Raw genomic sequence first — 17,648 nt, forward strand, 5'->3', positions numbered from 1 at the left:
GCGCTTCAGGGGCACGTCAGGTAGACCCCTGGGCTTGAACCACATGGCTGGTGTGGAGAAAGTGACTAGGGAAGGGATGGTTACGCCCTCGCTTAGCACAAGAAGCAGGGCTCACCCAGTGATATTAACAGGCAGCAGGTTTACCAGACCCCAGTACGTGCTTCTTTACACAATGCACAGGCACCCTCTGGTATTCATTACCGGGGATACTGGGGAGGCCAAAACTCTCTGGACTCCAAAAAGAACTAGGTATGTTCCTGGGGGACAGAGCCACCGATGGCTCTGAGCCAAGATGGGCAGGGCCATACCCTCACACTCTGGGTGTCCCTAACCCTCTGACTTCCAGAAGCTGGGTGTGGACGCCAGGCAAGGGATCACTCAACCATCGCCAGTTCCATTCACTCCCTTGGAAGCAGCTGGCACTGGCCAGTCCTGGAAGATGGGACCTTAGGCTGGCTGGACCATTAGGCTATTCTGAGTGCACATACCCCTAAGCCTTCAGCCCTGCCAGCCGAGAGCTGTCACTTGAGTGGATCTGCCCCTACACAGCATTCGGAACGGCCAGCCCGGAGCAGTGAGAGGACATCTAGGTGCTGCTGTAATGGTGCTGATTGTCTGACTGTCCTTCTTCTGTGGCTTGACCATCGTCCCCTCTGCAACATGCTGGGACGACTCCATGGCCGGAACTCTCAGCGGGTGCCCATCTCCTGTGAGCAAGGCTCAAAGGCGCCTCCTCCCGCCAGAGCCGTGTGCTCCCGCCTGCCTTTCATGCAGCTCTGACTTCCCACACAAGCCTGACTCCAGGTCCAGGCCTTGAGCCTCATCTTCAAGGGACTCTTTCTTGCTGAGAGCTTCACTTTGGCAAGATGGGGCTCTCTACTACTTGCGTGGGAGGACGCTTCCTTGGGGCCAGTCTGAGGCTGTGGAACACACTGCCCCAGGAACCAAGAGCCATCACAGACCTCCCCAGCATCCCCTAGAACGGCCAGACACAGCTCTTTGGTCTGCCTCCTCAAACGTAACCATGTGGCAGCATGGCTGGAATTACACAGACCCAAGCACAGCACTGCACGCATCTCCTGGGGGTGCTCATGACAGACGCTAGCCTGCTGTTTATCAAATGACTAGAAGGTGCTCAGATACTAGTTTTCCTAGCCCAAATCAGGGGCCTGCTCCCACCGAAATCTAGGTGAGTTTTGCCACTTACTAGGCTTTGGTGGGTGAAGGCATCAGGCCATGAGATGGGAAAAAGCCACATGGACTTAAATTGTAGAAGTCAGGAGACCCAAGGCCACATAGGGACTGCAAGCAAATCTATTACTGACCAGACAGCCCTACCTGTATACAGACAGCTATCCTCTCTACTGACACAACAACCTATACGCTGTACGCATCTCTCCCACTACAGACTCACCTGCTCCCTGACCTGAAAGATCTTCCCAGTGAGTGACAGACTCCTGCTGTAATCAGTCCCACATCTCCATCGTGAGGGCCAGTGGCAGCAGCAGCTTTTGTCATGTGGACACTGCCCTGAGGCTATCTATATACCTTATGGAAATATGGTTATGAATATGCATAACTGAAAAATGCGTTAAGCAAAATGCTCCGTTTTAAAAAGCTGTTATCTACTGAATAGGGTTTTCCTGTTTGTGTGCATGTGTCAGTCATGCCTTTGAAGCGAGAACTACAGAGTATTAGCCTGGGTTGCTAATGAAGACATGCTCAATGAGGGTCAGGAAGGTATTTCAGAAACAGGATGGCTCACTGGTAAGGACAATGAGCTATAAATGGGTTAGTCTTTCCTATGAGCCAGCCAGTAGGAGGGGCTCAGAGTTCCCAAAGGACACGTCTTTAGGTCACCTGATGCTGCCTCCCACCTTGGAAATTGTACTTTTCCACTCACTGTAAGAAAAAGCTTATACCGCACACAAAAGATTCCTGCTCTGGACAAAAGTGATCGAAAGGTGGGAAACCAAACGCTAGGGCTGGCTGCCAGATGTCACTGACTCCCCTGAGTATCACCCCAGGTGACTGTTGATTGAAACACCTAAGAGTGACCTGGGGGAACGGCAAACCCAGGCCAGGGAGGATGCAGAAGAAGATAATCATAACTCCCGTTAGGGTCAGGTATTACATATAACTAGATCCTCAGTGCATTAGGCTTAGCTGGTTTGTTTTATTCTGCTTAGTAACTTACTTTGCTCTGTGTGTTGTTACTTACAACCACTTAAAGCCTATTTTTTATATTTAACACACTATTACTACTACTACGGCCCCTTTTCATCTTGAAAGACAGTGGCTAGCAGCAGTGGTGAGGATCTATGGGCAGTGTGTGAATCTGCAGCTTCGCGCAACGCTTATCTGTCCAATACTGGATTTGCACAGTCGATTGCAATAACCGCATGTCAGTCTATTTCCGAATGCTAGAGTCTGAGAGTTTTTCTTTCTAAGACAAAGTTCTTTCGCGTGGCTGGCACATATACTATCGAAGGATGAGGTGCCCTGTTGTAGCCATCGTCACCAGGTATTTCGATCTGGTGATGGATGTAGAGTCCCAGGATTTTGAATCGATGTTGAATTCTTCCATGGCATTTTTGCATGTATCCTTGAATTCTTAGCTTTGGTCTTCCTCTTGTTCTCAACCCACATGACAGTTCATCAAAGAGGATTTCTCTGGAAAGATGATCGTCACCCATTCTTCTCACATGACCCAGCCATCATACTCTTCTGCTGTTGAGGATTGCTATGAGACTGGGTATGCCAGATCTTGACAGGACATCTGCATTTGAAACTTCATTTTGCCACTTGATATTCATAATTCTGCAGAGGCAGTGAAGATGGAAAATTCAATTTTTTCTCCTGTTTCAAGTAGGCGGTCCATGTCACAGATCTATATAGCAGGATGCTCAATACATATGCCTGGTATATTAGTATCTTTGTTGTCACTGTCAGCTTAGGATTGTTCCGTGGCTGTTTCATAAGTCTGCTAAAAATAGTAGCTCCCTTCCCGATTCTGATGTTCAGTTCTTCGTCCAGGGAGAGGTTGGTGGTGATAGCAGATACAAGGTAACAGAATTGTTGAACCACATCTAATGGGCTGTTATCCAGAAAGACACTGGGTCACCAAGGTATGTCTTGACTGAATACAACAGTTTTCTTCATGCTTATGTCAAAGGAAAACAACTTGCAGGCTCTGGACAGAGAATCCATCAGTGACTACAGTGTGTCTTCATTATGAGCAATGAGGGCTGCATCATAGGTGAAGAGGAGTTCCCCAATGAGGACTTTCTTGACCTTAGTTTTTGTTTAGTAATATGCCCAGTGTACATACCTGTTACCCAATGGAGGGGGTTACCCATAGGAAAGAGCGTGGACAATATGTAAGCTTGGTTGGTATAAAACTTTATACAGAGCAAGACAGATTTGTCTGGGATTCTGGTCCCACTGGGGCTGTGCACCGGGGTACTGAGGCAAGTCCCTTTATCTGAGCTTTCCCAGAGCTGAGCTGCTCTCAGCGTCAGCATTACACTGCTGTAAGCTGTGACCACATCTCAGTGCAAAGGCTGGGGAAAGCGTGAATGTCTGACTCAGCAAGGCAGAAGGTTGAGGGATTCCCAGGAGGGCCTGAAGGTGGGCTCTGGGGTGTTTCAGCTCATCAATCGACAGTCCCAAGAGGGTCCTAGCATCTGAACTCCTCACTGACGCGACCCATAGTCATCCCCACCACTCTTGGAAGGCAAGGCAGGGCTGTTATCCCCATAGTACAAATGGGAAAATGAGGCCTGGAGTAACTCAGGGAAATGCTACGGTCGTACAGCAGCAGGACCACTGTAGCGTAGACATTTTCTGCAGCAGCAGAAGGAGCTCTCCATTGCTATGGTAACTCCACCCCTCTGAGTGAGGGCTGTGCTGTCTACCCAGCGCTTACCTCCATTAAATCACACAGGGCACAGCACTGTCTTCAGCTGAGCCATGTAGTTAGGCTGACCTGGCTTTGTGGCACAGACCGATTCAGAGTGCTGTGATTAAGGGGAGACAGACAGTTTGGGACAGAGCAAGGACTTGAACCTGGCCTCTCGAGTCCTAGGCTAGTGCCACGGCCAACAAGCTATTCTGGGACACAGAACACTTCTCGCATCCTCCTTGGATGAACAAAAGCCTCTGTAAGCCCTTGGCTCTCCTGGAAGCCACTGCAAAGCCAGGGAGCTGCACAGTAATTCTGTATCTACACACAAGTGAAGCTCCAGGTTAGAGACTCCGATGTACATCGGCGTGAATGGGTCTGAGGCTCTCGACCTATCTATAGCTTTTGTTCTTTGAGTCTCACACGGGAAGAAGTGGCTCAGGTTCCTAGGACTCTTGGCAAACGACTTGGCAACGCTCGCTCAATTACTTTCAAATATGCAAGAGTTACAACCTGATAACGACAGCGCGCAGGCCTGTGCCAGGATTCCCTCCCCCATCTCAACACTACCAGGTTTTCTGTAGACTCGCTGCTTTATATCCCAAACAGATCATAAAGGCTTTTATTGCATGCCAGAGGAATGGATGCACCACTGTGGATATTTATTGCTTTGCACAGTAGTTAGGGTCTGGTACGACTCAGTTTGGAAAAGCCAAGAGCAGCCAGAACAACTGAGCAGTCAGCAGCGCAAAGACTGCTGTTGGGAACTGAGCTGGCTGAGTTGCAGAACTGTAGCTGTGCTACGGCACCGATCACACCTTGCCAGCCCTTCACCGTAGCTTGCCAGAATGAGAACAGTGGGATTCTCAGCTTTTCATCCTATTGTGATGTTCAATCCTCTTGCTAAGTCACTGCATCCCACCACAGCCGCAGAGTAACGTCACCTCATCTGGGTCCCTGCCTAGGGTCTGGGAGGTCTCTTTCCCTTCCTCCTCCCAGTTCTGGCTCTTGATCCAGTACGTGCCTGCTGGTACGGAGGACAACATTAGGTAGCTAATCCCAATGGCTTTCTGTTCTGCCTGAGGCATGCGTGTGCTTGGCGGAGTACCCGGAGTGGCATGCTGGCTGTGACGGAACCTGGGATCTCACAGCATGAGCCTTGTCTGCCTACGCTAATTAGCAGCAAGGCTCAGGCCAGCCCAGTGCTACTAGAGGAAGGCAGAGCCCACACAGGGTGGGGGTGAGTTACAGAAGCTCAGGGGCTTGCTGGCTATTGGCTGCCCAGGGCACTGACCAGACTCAAACACCCCAGCATGGCAGAAGAAAAGCACGCTGTGCTGTCGGATGCTTCGGTCCGGGCTGCTGCCTCACCCGCCCAGCGTTTGGTAGCTCGCTGTCCCGGGCCTTTGTTACTTCTCCATTCTTCTGGGGCTTCTGCAGCATGGAAAAACAGGTTGTTTTATTCCCTGTTCTTCAGGCAGCCAATTAAGCTCTTCAGACACAGTTACTCAGTGAGGCTTTCATTTTATTTGCTTCGGCGAGACAGCCTCTAAACAGTTGGCAAGAATGGGGCCGACTGGCAAACACGCTGCATTCTTACACAATGGCCAACTGAGCTGCTTACATTTCAACAGACGGGACAGCCTGACACCATTTAAAGAACCAAACCCTTCAACAGGCAATTCCAGCTCGGATGGCACATGATACTGTATTGTATTTCCTATTTCCTCTGTACTCCATTCTCTCTCTGTCCATCTCTGTTTGACTCCATTAGCCCAGCTTAGTCAAGGCCAAAGGTCTCTGTAGACATGGTGAACAGTTCTCTTCCTTCTGCTGTTCCACTGGAAAAGAGAAGTTACTCACCTGGGTAGTAACAATGGTGCTTCGAGATGTGTTCCCGTGGGTGCTCCACATTGGGTGTTGGGCTCGCCCCGGAGCCACAGACTGGAGATTTCCAAGTTGTAGTTAGCCCGACTGCGCATGTGCAGGAGTGTGCTGGGCCCTTCGTGCACTTTTGGGCATGTGTGCAATCCAGTCTGAGCCAGTTCCTCGAAGCCATCCTAGGAGCATCTGAAAAAAACATAAAAACAGGAAACTCCGAAGCGGGGAGGAAGGGTGGGTAGAGGAGCACCGAGAGCGACACATCTCAAAGAACCATCATTACTAGCCAGGTGAGTAACTTCTCTTTCTTCAATGAGTGGTCCCTGTGGGGACTCCACATGAGATGACGCCACAGCAGTGCCCCTAAGACATGGAGGAGAGTACCAGAGTCAGATGTTGTCTGCCACGGAAAGCACGGCTGCCGAGAGGCGCGTGTCCTTGGCCACCTGGGGATGCATCGCATAGTGTTTGGCAAATGTGTCGTAGGACAACCACATTGCTGCCCTGCAAATGTCCTTCAGGGAGGCTCCTCTGAAGAAGGCTGTTGAGACTGCCATTGCTCTGGCAGAATGTGCTTTAGATGGAGCTGGTAAGGTGGCTTTATGCAATAAGTAGCATATTTTGATACAAGATGTGATCGTATTTGAAATCCTTTGTGATGATAATCCCTCACCGTTCGATCTCTGGGTGAGAGATACTAGTAGCGTGTCCATTTTATGGGAGGGTTTTTGTTCCGTCTATATAAAAGGCTAACACCCTTCTTTCATTCAGCGAATGGAGCCTCATCTCACCATTTCAAGCATGTGGTCTAGAGTAGAAGGATGGCAATATTATCGGCTCATTTATGTGGAATTCTGAGGAGACTTTGGGAACAAAGGCAGGATGTAGACGGAGTATATAGACATAGGTCTTCCGGGTGGAAGTTCGCCTGCTATGCATCAGTACATTCTTCATCTGCTCGGAACACGGGTCCTCTGAGGCACTGAACTAAGTTGAACCAAGTATCAGCCCCACCATGAGGCATAATGTTTGTGGTTGTGGATGTGTCAGTGCCCCTCAGTTCTATGTAAGCAGACCCGGAACAATGGGAAGGGGGCATGGAGGGCAAGACAGCACGTGCTGCAGAACTGGAAACCAGCGCTGGCGGGACCTACAAGGGTCAGACAGGCCCTCTCTGGCCTGCGTTTTGCAGACCTTGTGTACGAGTACTGCTGGGGGAAAGGTGCAAAGCAAGGGCCCCTTCCAAGATCTGAGGAAGACGTCGCAGAGCAAACCACAACCAATGCTCACTCTGGAACAATAATGGGGGCATTTTTTGACGTGGTAGGTTGCAAAGAGATCCATGCGGGAAGTGTCCCAACTGCGGAAAATGCAGCAAAGAACGTCGGCACGAATCTCCCACTTGTGGTCTGGTGCAAGTTGTCCGCTCAGAGAGTCTGCCGGGACATTGTTGATACCCAGTAAGTATGAGGCTATTACAGCGATGTCATTTGTAATGCACCAGTTCCATAGGCAGATGGCCTTCGCACAGAGACAGTGAGATCTGGCACCGCCTTGTGATTCACATAATACGTTGTAGTGACATTGTCAGTGAATAGTCCGACTACTGCACCTAACATAGATGGTAGAAGGCACCTGAATGTGGTCAACACCGCTGTGAGCTCCAACAGATTTATGTGTAGCGCCGTCTCTTGTTGCAACCAGCATCCCTGCACTTATTTGTCACCTGTACTGGAAGTGTCCATAGTTATAAGGGCAGAAGGTGGGGGTGGGTGAAAGGGAACCCCTGACAGGAGATTTCTGAGATCCAGCCACCACCACAAGGATTACAGAACCTGTGCGGCTGGGGATACCCGTTTGTGAACAGTGTGCTTCACTGGCGCATATCCTGTTGCTGGCCAGTGTCGGAGGCAGCAGAAACGCAGTCTGGCATTCTGCATCACAAATGTGGTGGCGGCCATGTGGCGCAGAAGTTGCAGACAAGTTACTAACCGTACTGTGGGGCTGAGTCAGGGTTTGTATGAATGACTGAGTGGTGTGCAGCCGCGGAGGAGGTCGGTACACACTCGCCACAACAGAACTGAATCGGGCCCCTATGAATTCTGTGTCCTGCCTGGGTTCAATTGTTGATTTCTGTAAATTGATGCTGAGGCTGAGGAATTGAAATGTCGTCATGGTGAGGGTTATCATCCAAAGAACAGCCGCACATGAATATCCTTTTAAAAGACAATCGTCTAGGTAGGAAAAGATTATAACATCTAGGCAACGAAGGTAGGCTGATACCACCGAGTGCGTCTTTGAGACAACTCTGGGCACCGAAGAAAAGCCAAAGGGCAGCACTCTGTACTGGAAATGTTCTGTGCCTAGTGTAAACCTGTGCGGGGTGAATAGTTATGTGAAAATAAGCATCCTGTAGGTCGAGGACTGTGAAGCAATCTCCATTGTCCAGTGCAGCAATTATAGAAGTAACAGTGGCCATCTTGAACCCTTGCTTGCAAAAGTAGTGGTTTAGAGCTCTTAGGTCCAGAATCCAGCTCCATACCCCTGTTTTCTTCTCTGTGGGAAAGTACAGAGAATAAAACCCTCTGCCTCTGAATTTGTCTGGTACCCACTCTACAGATCCTACGGAGAGGAGATGCTCTACCTCTTGTTTCAGCAAGATCTCGAGAGATGGATCCCTGAAGAGGAACGGTGGGGGACCTGGGGGTGGAACGGGATGGCACATCCTGTGGAAATGATTACCAGCACCCACCTGTCCATTGTGATGGCGGACCACTGCTGGTAGAAGGGTCTCAGGCGATGATGAAACAGATGGCAAGATGGCACTTTGCACTGGACAATGTGTGCTGGTGCAGTCCTTGACACAGGAGTCAAACCTGCGGTTTTGGAGCTCATGTAGCAGAGCTGCACCCTTGTTGATTACGCCATCTTGTTGGTCTTTGTTGTTGTCAGCCCAGGTCAGATCCTCGCTGTTGATATTGCTGTCACTGAAAAAGATAGTTGTAATGTCTTTGATATGGGTAGTACCTCTTCCTCTGATGCGGGGGACATATGTATACATAGCCAGTGTTCTCAGTGTCGCTCTAGAGTCCTTGCTAGAATGCAGGACTCTACCAGTGGTTTCTGCAAACAACTCTGCTTTATCAAAGGGAAGATCCTCAACCTTTGTCTGAAGCTCCTTGGGTACCCCGACGTCTGCAGCCAGGAAACCCATCTCATTACTGCAGCAATAGCAGTGGAGCACGCAGCTGTGTCTGCCACATCCAGAGCTATTTGGACTCCTGTACATGAAGCAGTATAGCCTTCTTGAATTACAGCCTTCAAGACAGGCTTCTTATCGTCCAGCAGATAGTCCATCAAAGCCGTCCAATTTTTTATAACCGTCAAAGTGATGACTGGAAAGGTGTGCTGCACAGTTAGCCATGTGCAGCAGTAAGGTGGAAGAACACACCTCCCTTCTGAATAGCTCAAGCCTTTTGCTTCCTTATCAGATACTGTAGATTTGTACTGTGGTGTTTTTGACCTCTGTTGGGATGACTCCACCACCAAGGAGTTTGGTTGCAGATAGTTAAACAAGAATTCCATCCCTTTCGATGGAACAAAATACTTTTTATCCTCTCTCTTACTGGTAGCTGGAATAGAGGCGGGGGTCTGTCAGATGTTATCTATGGCTTCTGTTACGGCATTGTCGAGTGGAATGGCTATCTTGGACGACGTTGGGGGCCTTGTGTTCTTTAGAAGCCTGTTTTGTCTTTCCTGGACCTCCGCAACTTGAATGTCTGGTATCTGGGCCCCCCTTTTGAAGAGCTCCTGAAATTGTCTAAGATCATCAGAAGGGGAGCTATCACCAGGTCCAACATCTTCATCCAGAGAGGATGAAGAAACTCCTGCATGATAGGTCTCTGCCTGCTCCTCCACACTTTCTCTGACTGCTCCTCCACAGGTTCTGAAGGAGTGGTAAACAGCGTCTCAGGATGGTCTTTTGGAAAGGAAAATCGACATTGCAGTGATGGTGGAGTTATTGAGCGTCTATACTGAAGACATGGATCTGGGGACCTGTCCCTAGACCTTCTATGATAACGGCATCCCAGTAATAGTCTTCACAATAAGAATGTGGGTAGCAGCAGAAGCTCAACCCTGGCGAAGATGAGTGGGACCGTGAATGCCTTCTGTGACTATGATGATGGAAAGAATAAAGCAGGTGAGATCGTCTCAAAGACGGAGATGTTTGATGAGCATAGCTGCGAGGATGGCGCTGTTGTTGTAGAAAAGGTAAAGGAGGCCTGAGAACAGCAGATGCAGGCCTGAGGGAGGGAGATAGAGGCCAAAGAAAAGGTGATAGAAGTGTCAGAGGCTGTTCAAGCATGGCTTGTTCCAGAGGTAAGAATGGAGATAATGGTGATGTCACAATAACCAAGTCAAGAGAGGGGCTATGGTGCCACACTTTAGTTTGAGCCTTCTTTGGTTGTTGAGACGACCCATTGCCAGAGACTAAGGAGTACAGTGCTGATTGAGCCAGCGCTGGGAAGGCCGGCATTGTACTCGGTACTGTCGGCCTTGGTGTGGAGTCTGGCCGTGCCGTGGATCTCGATGTTGGTTCTGTTGGTGCCAACCACGTTGCCGCCAACCTCAGTGTGGATTCTGTGTGTGCCCCAAGAGCATCACAAACTCTTCTGGGATATGTCCTCCTCTTCAGTCCTACATGAGAGCACCTGGAGACCTGTCAGGAGATCCTGGGTTCTGCTGCCAGCAATATACCAAGAACATGCAGCTGGACATTTGGTGTTGTAATATGCAGCCAGCCCCACAAGGCTGTCCCAGCACCTTCAAGAGAGCAGCACCGGGAGAGCAGCTGGCTCAGGCTGGAAAGAGCAAATAGCTAAAGAAACAGCTGAAACACAAAGCACCTCCCTCCCAACCTTCTATTCTTAACTGTTGCTAAACCTTCAATCTGTTACAACCCTAGACACATAGGTTGCGAGCTGCGAGAGTTTTCCCCTTCCTGTTAGGTAACAGGGTACAGGGAACCCTGTGATTAAACAGACATAGGTTGAGTACACACACAATTTTTCCGTTAGCAGTATAACTAGCCTCCCTTCCACCTCTCATCCTTAGTATCTCCCTTCTGTTAGCAGAGATCCCTGTGTGTGTGCTTGGAAGGTGATTACAGCTAGGTGGCTATAATTCATTCCCCAAGAGCTGCTACAATCCATTTAGCAATACGATCCTACCACATGGCCCCACTATTTTCCATTATCCTTGTTTCCAACCCTACTTTGACTGAAAACATTCTGAACAAATACACCGCAGCTGAAACCACAACTAATTTTCCATCCATGCTTGAAGCAGCAGTCCTTTTTCTGGTGCAATTTCAGTACACACAGATCTGAATTCAGAGTGCCTATGAGACAGGCATCTGAATTCAGTTTGGCAAACACTGCTCTGGGCACATGGCTCCTATTAAGAATGTCCGTCCGTGTCTTCCACAAAGGCTCCTTGCCGTTCGCATACACTTTGAAGGATCTGTCATGCACAACGTAGAGGCACAAGTTCACCCTTGCTTCCCTCCTCACAAGCATTCGGAAGTGGTTGTCATTCCAACGTGGTGATCACAAACCCCAAGTTTGCACAGGTTTCCGGAAGGCCAAAGCATTCCTAAAGTAAGATTCTAATCATGTTTATGGGGGATGGGCATACTGCTGAACAGAGCACATGATGCAGAATAATTCGCTCCCCCTGTTTATATCATGCCTAGTCCTCAGCTCCTGTGACCTGCCATGCACCGCTGCACAGCGCCGCAGTTATCTCCCTTGTGTGAATGACTGGCAGCACCCTCTGTGCTTGTGAAATTTTACACTTTTTACAAGTCCCTTTCTTTCAAAGCAGCATCAGCACTGATCCAATAATCAAACACCCATTGTTTTCTCACACGCTTGTTAACAGGCATTTGTGTGGTGCACTCCAGCACACACCTGCTGATGCGAGTTCCACCAATCCAACTGACACCAGGAGTTTTAAATGGACATAGATGTGACCCAAATCTTTTCTACAGAGTTTCCACTTCTATGCGCAATCATTACAACTAAACACTAAGGCCAAATTCACTGTTTCTCAGTACTGCTTTTGGCGTTCTTTCTGCAATCCACCAACGGCTCATGCAGTTTCAGTTCCAATGCAGCCCATGGTTCTGTTGCGCACCCAGCATGGCAGAGGGTACATGTGAGAGTATGGTCAAACCCACCACAGGAGAAATAATATGCCAAATCACAATACTTTAAAAAAAGGAAGCCCTCATTTTCTCCCTACTCAGAGCTGTGTCTCTTTTTAGTTCAATTTCTATCTAGTTCAGGATGTCAGTGGAATTTGGGACATGAAAAACAGCCCTAATCTGCATTGAACTAACTGCAGGACTTTAGGACGCAGGGAGGGAGCGCATCTGGACTATGATTCACACGAACAGGAGTCTCCTGATGTGATGGCTACTGGCTGGCCCAGCAGCTGTGACCTGCTCGAAGAACGTACCAGATGCTGCGGAGGCCAGTGAACCCCACTCCAAGACACAGGGCTTTGCAGATGTGTTGCAAGCTAGTCAGATTCGGTCTCACGTTATCTTTCCACAGGGTAAAAGGCACTGGCAAGCTCAGCGACCTGGCACAGGCACTGCACTGTGGAGCTTTCCACCCATGGACGGCTGGTGGGTATTTTACAAGAAATGAATTTTGGCGCTCAGTCTAGTTCCCACAGGACCCACGTCCGCTCGAGCCGCCTCCCTTGCACATGGCACTCACTGTCCTCCTCGTCACCAGCCTCCGTAGAGGCCCAGGAATGAATGGGCCATGAAGAGCAGCCTTCTCTCTCACCTCTAGAGATCACCTAACTGCACCAGGGCAAAGCATGGGGGTAAGGAGGTGCAGGAGCCTCTGCGCTGCCTGTGCCAGACTGGTTCTTGGGATGCAGGACACGGTGAGTCCCCAGGGCTCTGAAGGCAGCACTCGGCCCAAAGTGCAATTTTAGGTTAAAATACTCCTAAGGGATACTGTCACACACCCTGTCTGAGGCAGGTGTGCGCGGCTGCAGGGCAGAGGGAAGGGAAGAAACTCAATAGAGCAAACCTGAGATGGTGCTAAAAGCAGGTGAAGGGAATGAATGACTAGCACTGGCACCCAGACTAGGCGCCGCTGAAGGGTACATCTGGTAGCATGCCAGGAACCCAGTGGTTGAAATGTGCTGGTGGAGCACTGGGCATGTACTAGCCACCGCCCCAGTCAGGCCATAGGTGGGAGCATGCCTTGCTCTGTCCTGACCTCAGCAGTGCGGCCAGGCCTGCTCTTCCCCATGTGCCCCTGCAGTTCAGAGCAGCTGAAGTGCACTCAGTAAATGTCGCTAGAAGTGGGCATCTCAAGAGGTGCAAGCAGGAGCAGCAGGGAGCTCTGAGACCCTTAGCTCTGAACATGTTCCCTGTTAGTTTAGCAGAGCCCAGATCTGTTGAACTTTGGGGCATGGTGTAAACTCATTTCTCTTGGCTGGTGTCCTGAGATTTAGCTTTACTGGACACTTGAGCCTGCTCAGTAATTGTTACTAATTCTGTGCTTGATTTAATTTCTGCACAGCAGCCACAGACAGTCTTAAAGAATGAAAACTGAACAAGTGCCTGGGGTCTCTGCAGGCTGCCTTGCCATACGGAAGAGAACGATGGTTGCGGGCTGGATTCTACAGACTTCCATGGGCCACGGACGATGCAGAACTGTTTACACTTCACAACAAACCTCTTATCACATTCAAGCTGGACAGAAGATGGAGGTCATCGTATATTAAGACATGCCATGAACATGGAGTTCAGCGTCCTAGCCAGGGCCATAAAGATAGCAAGAGAATTCTTCTTGCATTTCCCAGTTGTCTGTCTCCCCGGGCAGTGTGGTGGCAGGAGGTGGGGCAGCTCACCTTTGATGATGCTGAGGATTTCTTGGACTTTGTGTGGCTCGTTGCGGTCTGGCCTGCAGCTTGGCGTTATCTCCAGCACGTAATCAGGACCATACTTTGTAAAAAACTGCAGGGGAAAGGAAATCAGCACAGTGGTGACTGCAGGGTAGAAACAACTGGGTGAGGTTCAGGGAGGAGGCCTGTGGAGACAGAAGCCTGTCCTCATTGCCCAGTAGGTTTCAGATGGGCTCCTGATATCCCACATACAGAGCTTTTGTCTCTCTCTAGTTTAGTGGCTACTTGCCCACCTCTAGTACGAAGACTGGTACCTTCCCAGCTCTGCCACAATCTGCTCAGCTGTAAAACACCTCTTCCACTTCAAGGCAGCTCACATAGCTCAATTCATGCATGTGTTATGGAGCTTCCACGTGCCTGAGCACTACAATTTCTCTAACAATTCAAGTTCCACCTATGAGTTATATGTTACAGCACTGCAGCTGTGAATACAATTTTTTTGCCATTCCGCCCCCTCCCCCCCCGGCACACCCGGCAAGTCTATTCAGCATTGTTGCACCACACACAGGTAGTTGCACACCTGCCTGTTTTAAATGAGCACACACAAAGAAATCAACACTCTGGCTGGATCTCTTTGCACGAAAGTGCTGACACTCTGAACCCACACCCCTGCATGGCTCTCTGACAATGCATTCTTTCACTGGCAGGATCCTTGACAACTGGGGAAGTGCTACATCAGATAAGAAACAGTGAGGACTGGTGCTACGCACAGGGCTAACAACACGCCTCTCCGTACAATGTGCTACAGATGTGCTACTAAGTCTAGAGAAGAAAAACTGCTGTTTTTCATACACGTCCAGAACACTGTAAATTACTGCCCGTGTGACACTGCTTCATGAGCACACAACTCCAAGCACAGAAACCAGACGCATGGGAGGTTTTAAAAATTCATCTGGTTTTGAGCTGTGTTTTAAGAAACATATACATTTGAATTGCAGCTTAGCCTAAAAGGTTGGCCAGTTTACGAGGAAGTAACTAGGCTTGATGAATCAAGCTCATTCTACCAACTCAAGGGAAAGCCAAACTTGCTGTACCCCCCGTGAGATTAAACAACACACAGGGTTCTGTTTTAAAGTTGTGAATGTAGGAAAGGTGTCATCTGGCAGCTTGCATGACTGACACCCCATTCATCCATAAACCGGAACAGCACAGGCAGCAGGTGTGAAAGCTTTCGCTCACTACGCCAATGATGCGCTTCAATTGCGATGAGCAGCAAGCACTTCCAGAGGAGGAGGAGAGAAATCTCCATGGCTCAGTTAGTTCTTAACTTGGCTGGCAGCCTCAGGAAGCATCAATTTTGAAAACAAATTTTTGACACAGACCACTGTCCCCGAGGATACAACCCCCGGACCACTCACCCAACCGCTAAAACTATTTATTCAGTTCCTTATTGACTTGGGCAGGATCTGAGCCTAGGATAGAGTCAGAAGATTTTGTAGCTGGTTACCATTCTCTTAAAATGACCAACGTCCACGGTCCTCTGAGTGAGGAACACAAATACGGGTAACTGTGCTCTGACAGAAGTGCTGACTGACTTTCCAGTGCAACACAACTGGCATTGGGGGTTATTTAACCTGCCATTAAAGGATAAATATCATATTTCAGAGGAAGTTTCAGAATATTTTTTCATTATTTCAGCCTCGAAAACAATACAAAGGACCTATAGCAATGCACACGGCAAGGGAACAGCAGACTGAAATCCTCATCTTAGTCGCATAGACTATTAGAATATGAGCACTCTACTTATACTGTATAATGCGAACACTCTGCTGACTCTGTTATAATGTGAACAAGAACAATGGATTCCCCCAGTGTGTTAGGAGGCGAAGGTCACATAAATGGAAGGGTCGCTTTTCCTAGGGGTAAGATTTATGTGAACCCAACCCTCAGAAGAGACTAGGGCCTAGATCCTCAAGGGTACCTAGGTGTAAACTCACACTGATTTCAATGGGAGTAAGGAGCATAAATACCTGTGAGGATGATGGTCTAGGTACTTAAATAACTTTTGAAAATGTTGTACCTACCTTAGATCTGACTCATGACCCGAATGTCATGGTAATCAAGTAATTTCCATCACATGCATACCTCAGCGTGGAACCTCCTCTAGCTAGATTATATTCTGAATGCTCCATGACTGCTATAGCATCTCAGTAACTACTCAGGTTAAAGTTACAACACAGGTTCCATACATATCTACTTTTCGCGTGTCCACAACTTTCTGAAATAGTCACCTCTTGTGAACTGGACATTTTGCTTGCTTGGTTTGTTCCCGGAGGGGAATTCAGAAAGGGTTTTCCAATTAATCTCAGGCTCACACTGTGGGAGAGGTATGAACATTCTTCCCATGGTAAAAACCATCTTACCTTACGCAACAGGGATACAGTAAAAGCAACTGACCCTCATCTGGAACAGTGGTTTTCAAACCTTCTTCCATTTGTAGACCCCTAAAACATTTCGAACTGAGCTATGGACCAATGTTCCCTCTAATCTTTTCCATCCATGTGCGGAATCACTTTTACATGCACCAAGGCATGTGCAAATGTGAACCACCACCAGCAACACAAACCCAGCTGTGAGCGCTCTGCTAATCAGCCAGATATCATTTGAACCTCTCCTGAGCAGCCACACAAGCGCGCAGCTTACAGGGAACACTGGTGAGGATCCCGGTGGAAATTTTAGTCTGTGTATCCCCAGGAATCTGTGGATCACAGGCTAAAAGCCATTAGTCTAGAGCTTTTGATTGGCTTGAGTTTGTGAAGGAGCTGAGTGCATGAGTGCACTACACACATTATTAGCATGCAATGATGTGCAAAGCAAATTACTTCAAAGAATTTACATGTTCAGCTGAAAAACCTGCTAAGCTCCGGAAGATATTTTAATGGCTTTTCTACAAAAACATAGGAAATAAAATGCAAAACACTAACGCTAGGGTTGCAGCGTTAAGTCCCAAAATTTAGAAAATGCAATGGTTACGGTTCTAAAACCAAAGTTAACTCTGTTGCACTATTTTCTATTCCCGTTTATTTTCTGTGACAATACAGCATGGCTTACAACACAAAGATAACATATCCATAAAAAATAAATTACGGGTAACAATGAGGACAGTACTGCTGTCAGAACTTTGGCATGTCAAGATTTAATTTTATACTAATAAAGCACAAACTCCATATGAATACACTTTTGTGCTATTCATTTCAAAGGTACGTCTTGTTGTGTATTTAAATAATGCGGCCTTTTGCAGTCCTGCATGGGGCTTCATGTGCAGAGAGCGCCAAGGACTCTGCATGGATGCAGAGCACATGAATGCTCAACTGTGCTTTTATTTTCTGCTTTAGAACAAAATTTGTGAATCTTAAATTAGCATTTTTTACAACAGCACAGAAAAGCAATATCTAACTAAACACTCACAGCCACTCCAGCAAACAACTTACTTATTTGCTTATTTCTCATGAGCTATAGAGGGCCAAGCATGAGAAGACACCTTCACCCCAAAACAACCACCGGTTAGCTTTGATTCTCTTTGAGATGGGGGATTTTACGAGACTTTGTGTTTCTAAAACTGTTGCAAACAGCCCAGTCACAGCAGCCATCTTGGAATCACTCCCTCACAGGCTGGACAATAGCCAAAGGATGGTTTCAAGGCATCAAAAAGACTAATTTTGATTTTTCTCTTGGAAAAACAAAGTCAACATTAAGAGGAGGCAACTTTGTGCTCCAATAATGACAAAGGCAGATGCCTTCATTTTGCTTCATATTCACATACCCTTGGCAAAAACCAGCTTTGATGGTACAAATCCAGACTTTTAGAACTGTTGGTGTAAACACTTGCAGAAATACCAAGGAGCAGAAATTGTTTGGTGCAGAATTC

The 17,648-nt window shown here is 48.2% G+C and overlaps 1 protein-coding gene across 4 annotated transcripts in view; it reads right to left on the minus strand.

Moving 5' to 3' along the window:
* The window catches only part of HDAC8 (histone deacetylase 8), a 67,697-nt gene that overhangs the window by 1,248 nt on the left and 48,801 nt on the right, over positions 1-17,648 (minus strand). For all 4 annotated transcript variants that reach the window (XM_075007622.1, XM_075007620.1, XM_075007619.1 and 1 more), the window contains one exon: positions 13,727-13,832. In XM_075007622.1, coding sequence (XP_074863723.1) covers positions 13,727-13,832 — 106 coding nt within the window. The remainder of the gene's footprint in view (positions 1-13,726; positions 13,833-17,648) is intronic.

The sequence above is a fragment of the Carettochelys insculpta genome, chromosome 13, assembly GCF_033958435.1.
Source record: "Carettochelys insculpta isolate YL-2023 chromosome 13, ASM3395843v1, whole genome shotgun sequence".
Lineage (NCBI taxonomy): Eukaryota > Metazoa > Chordata > Testudines > Carettochelyidae > Carettochelys > Carettochelys insculpta.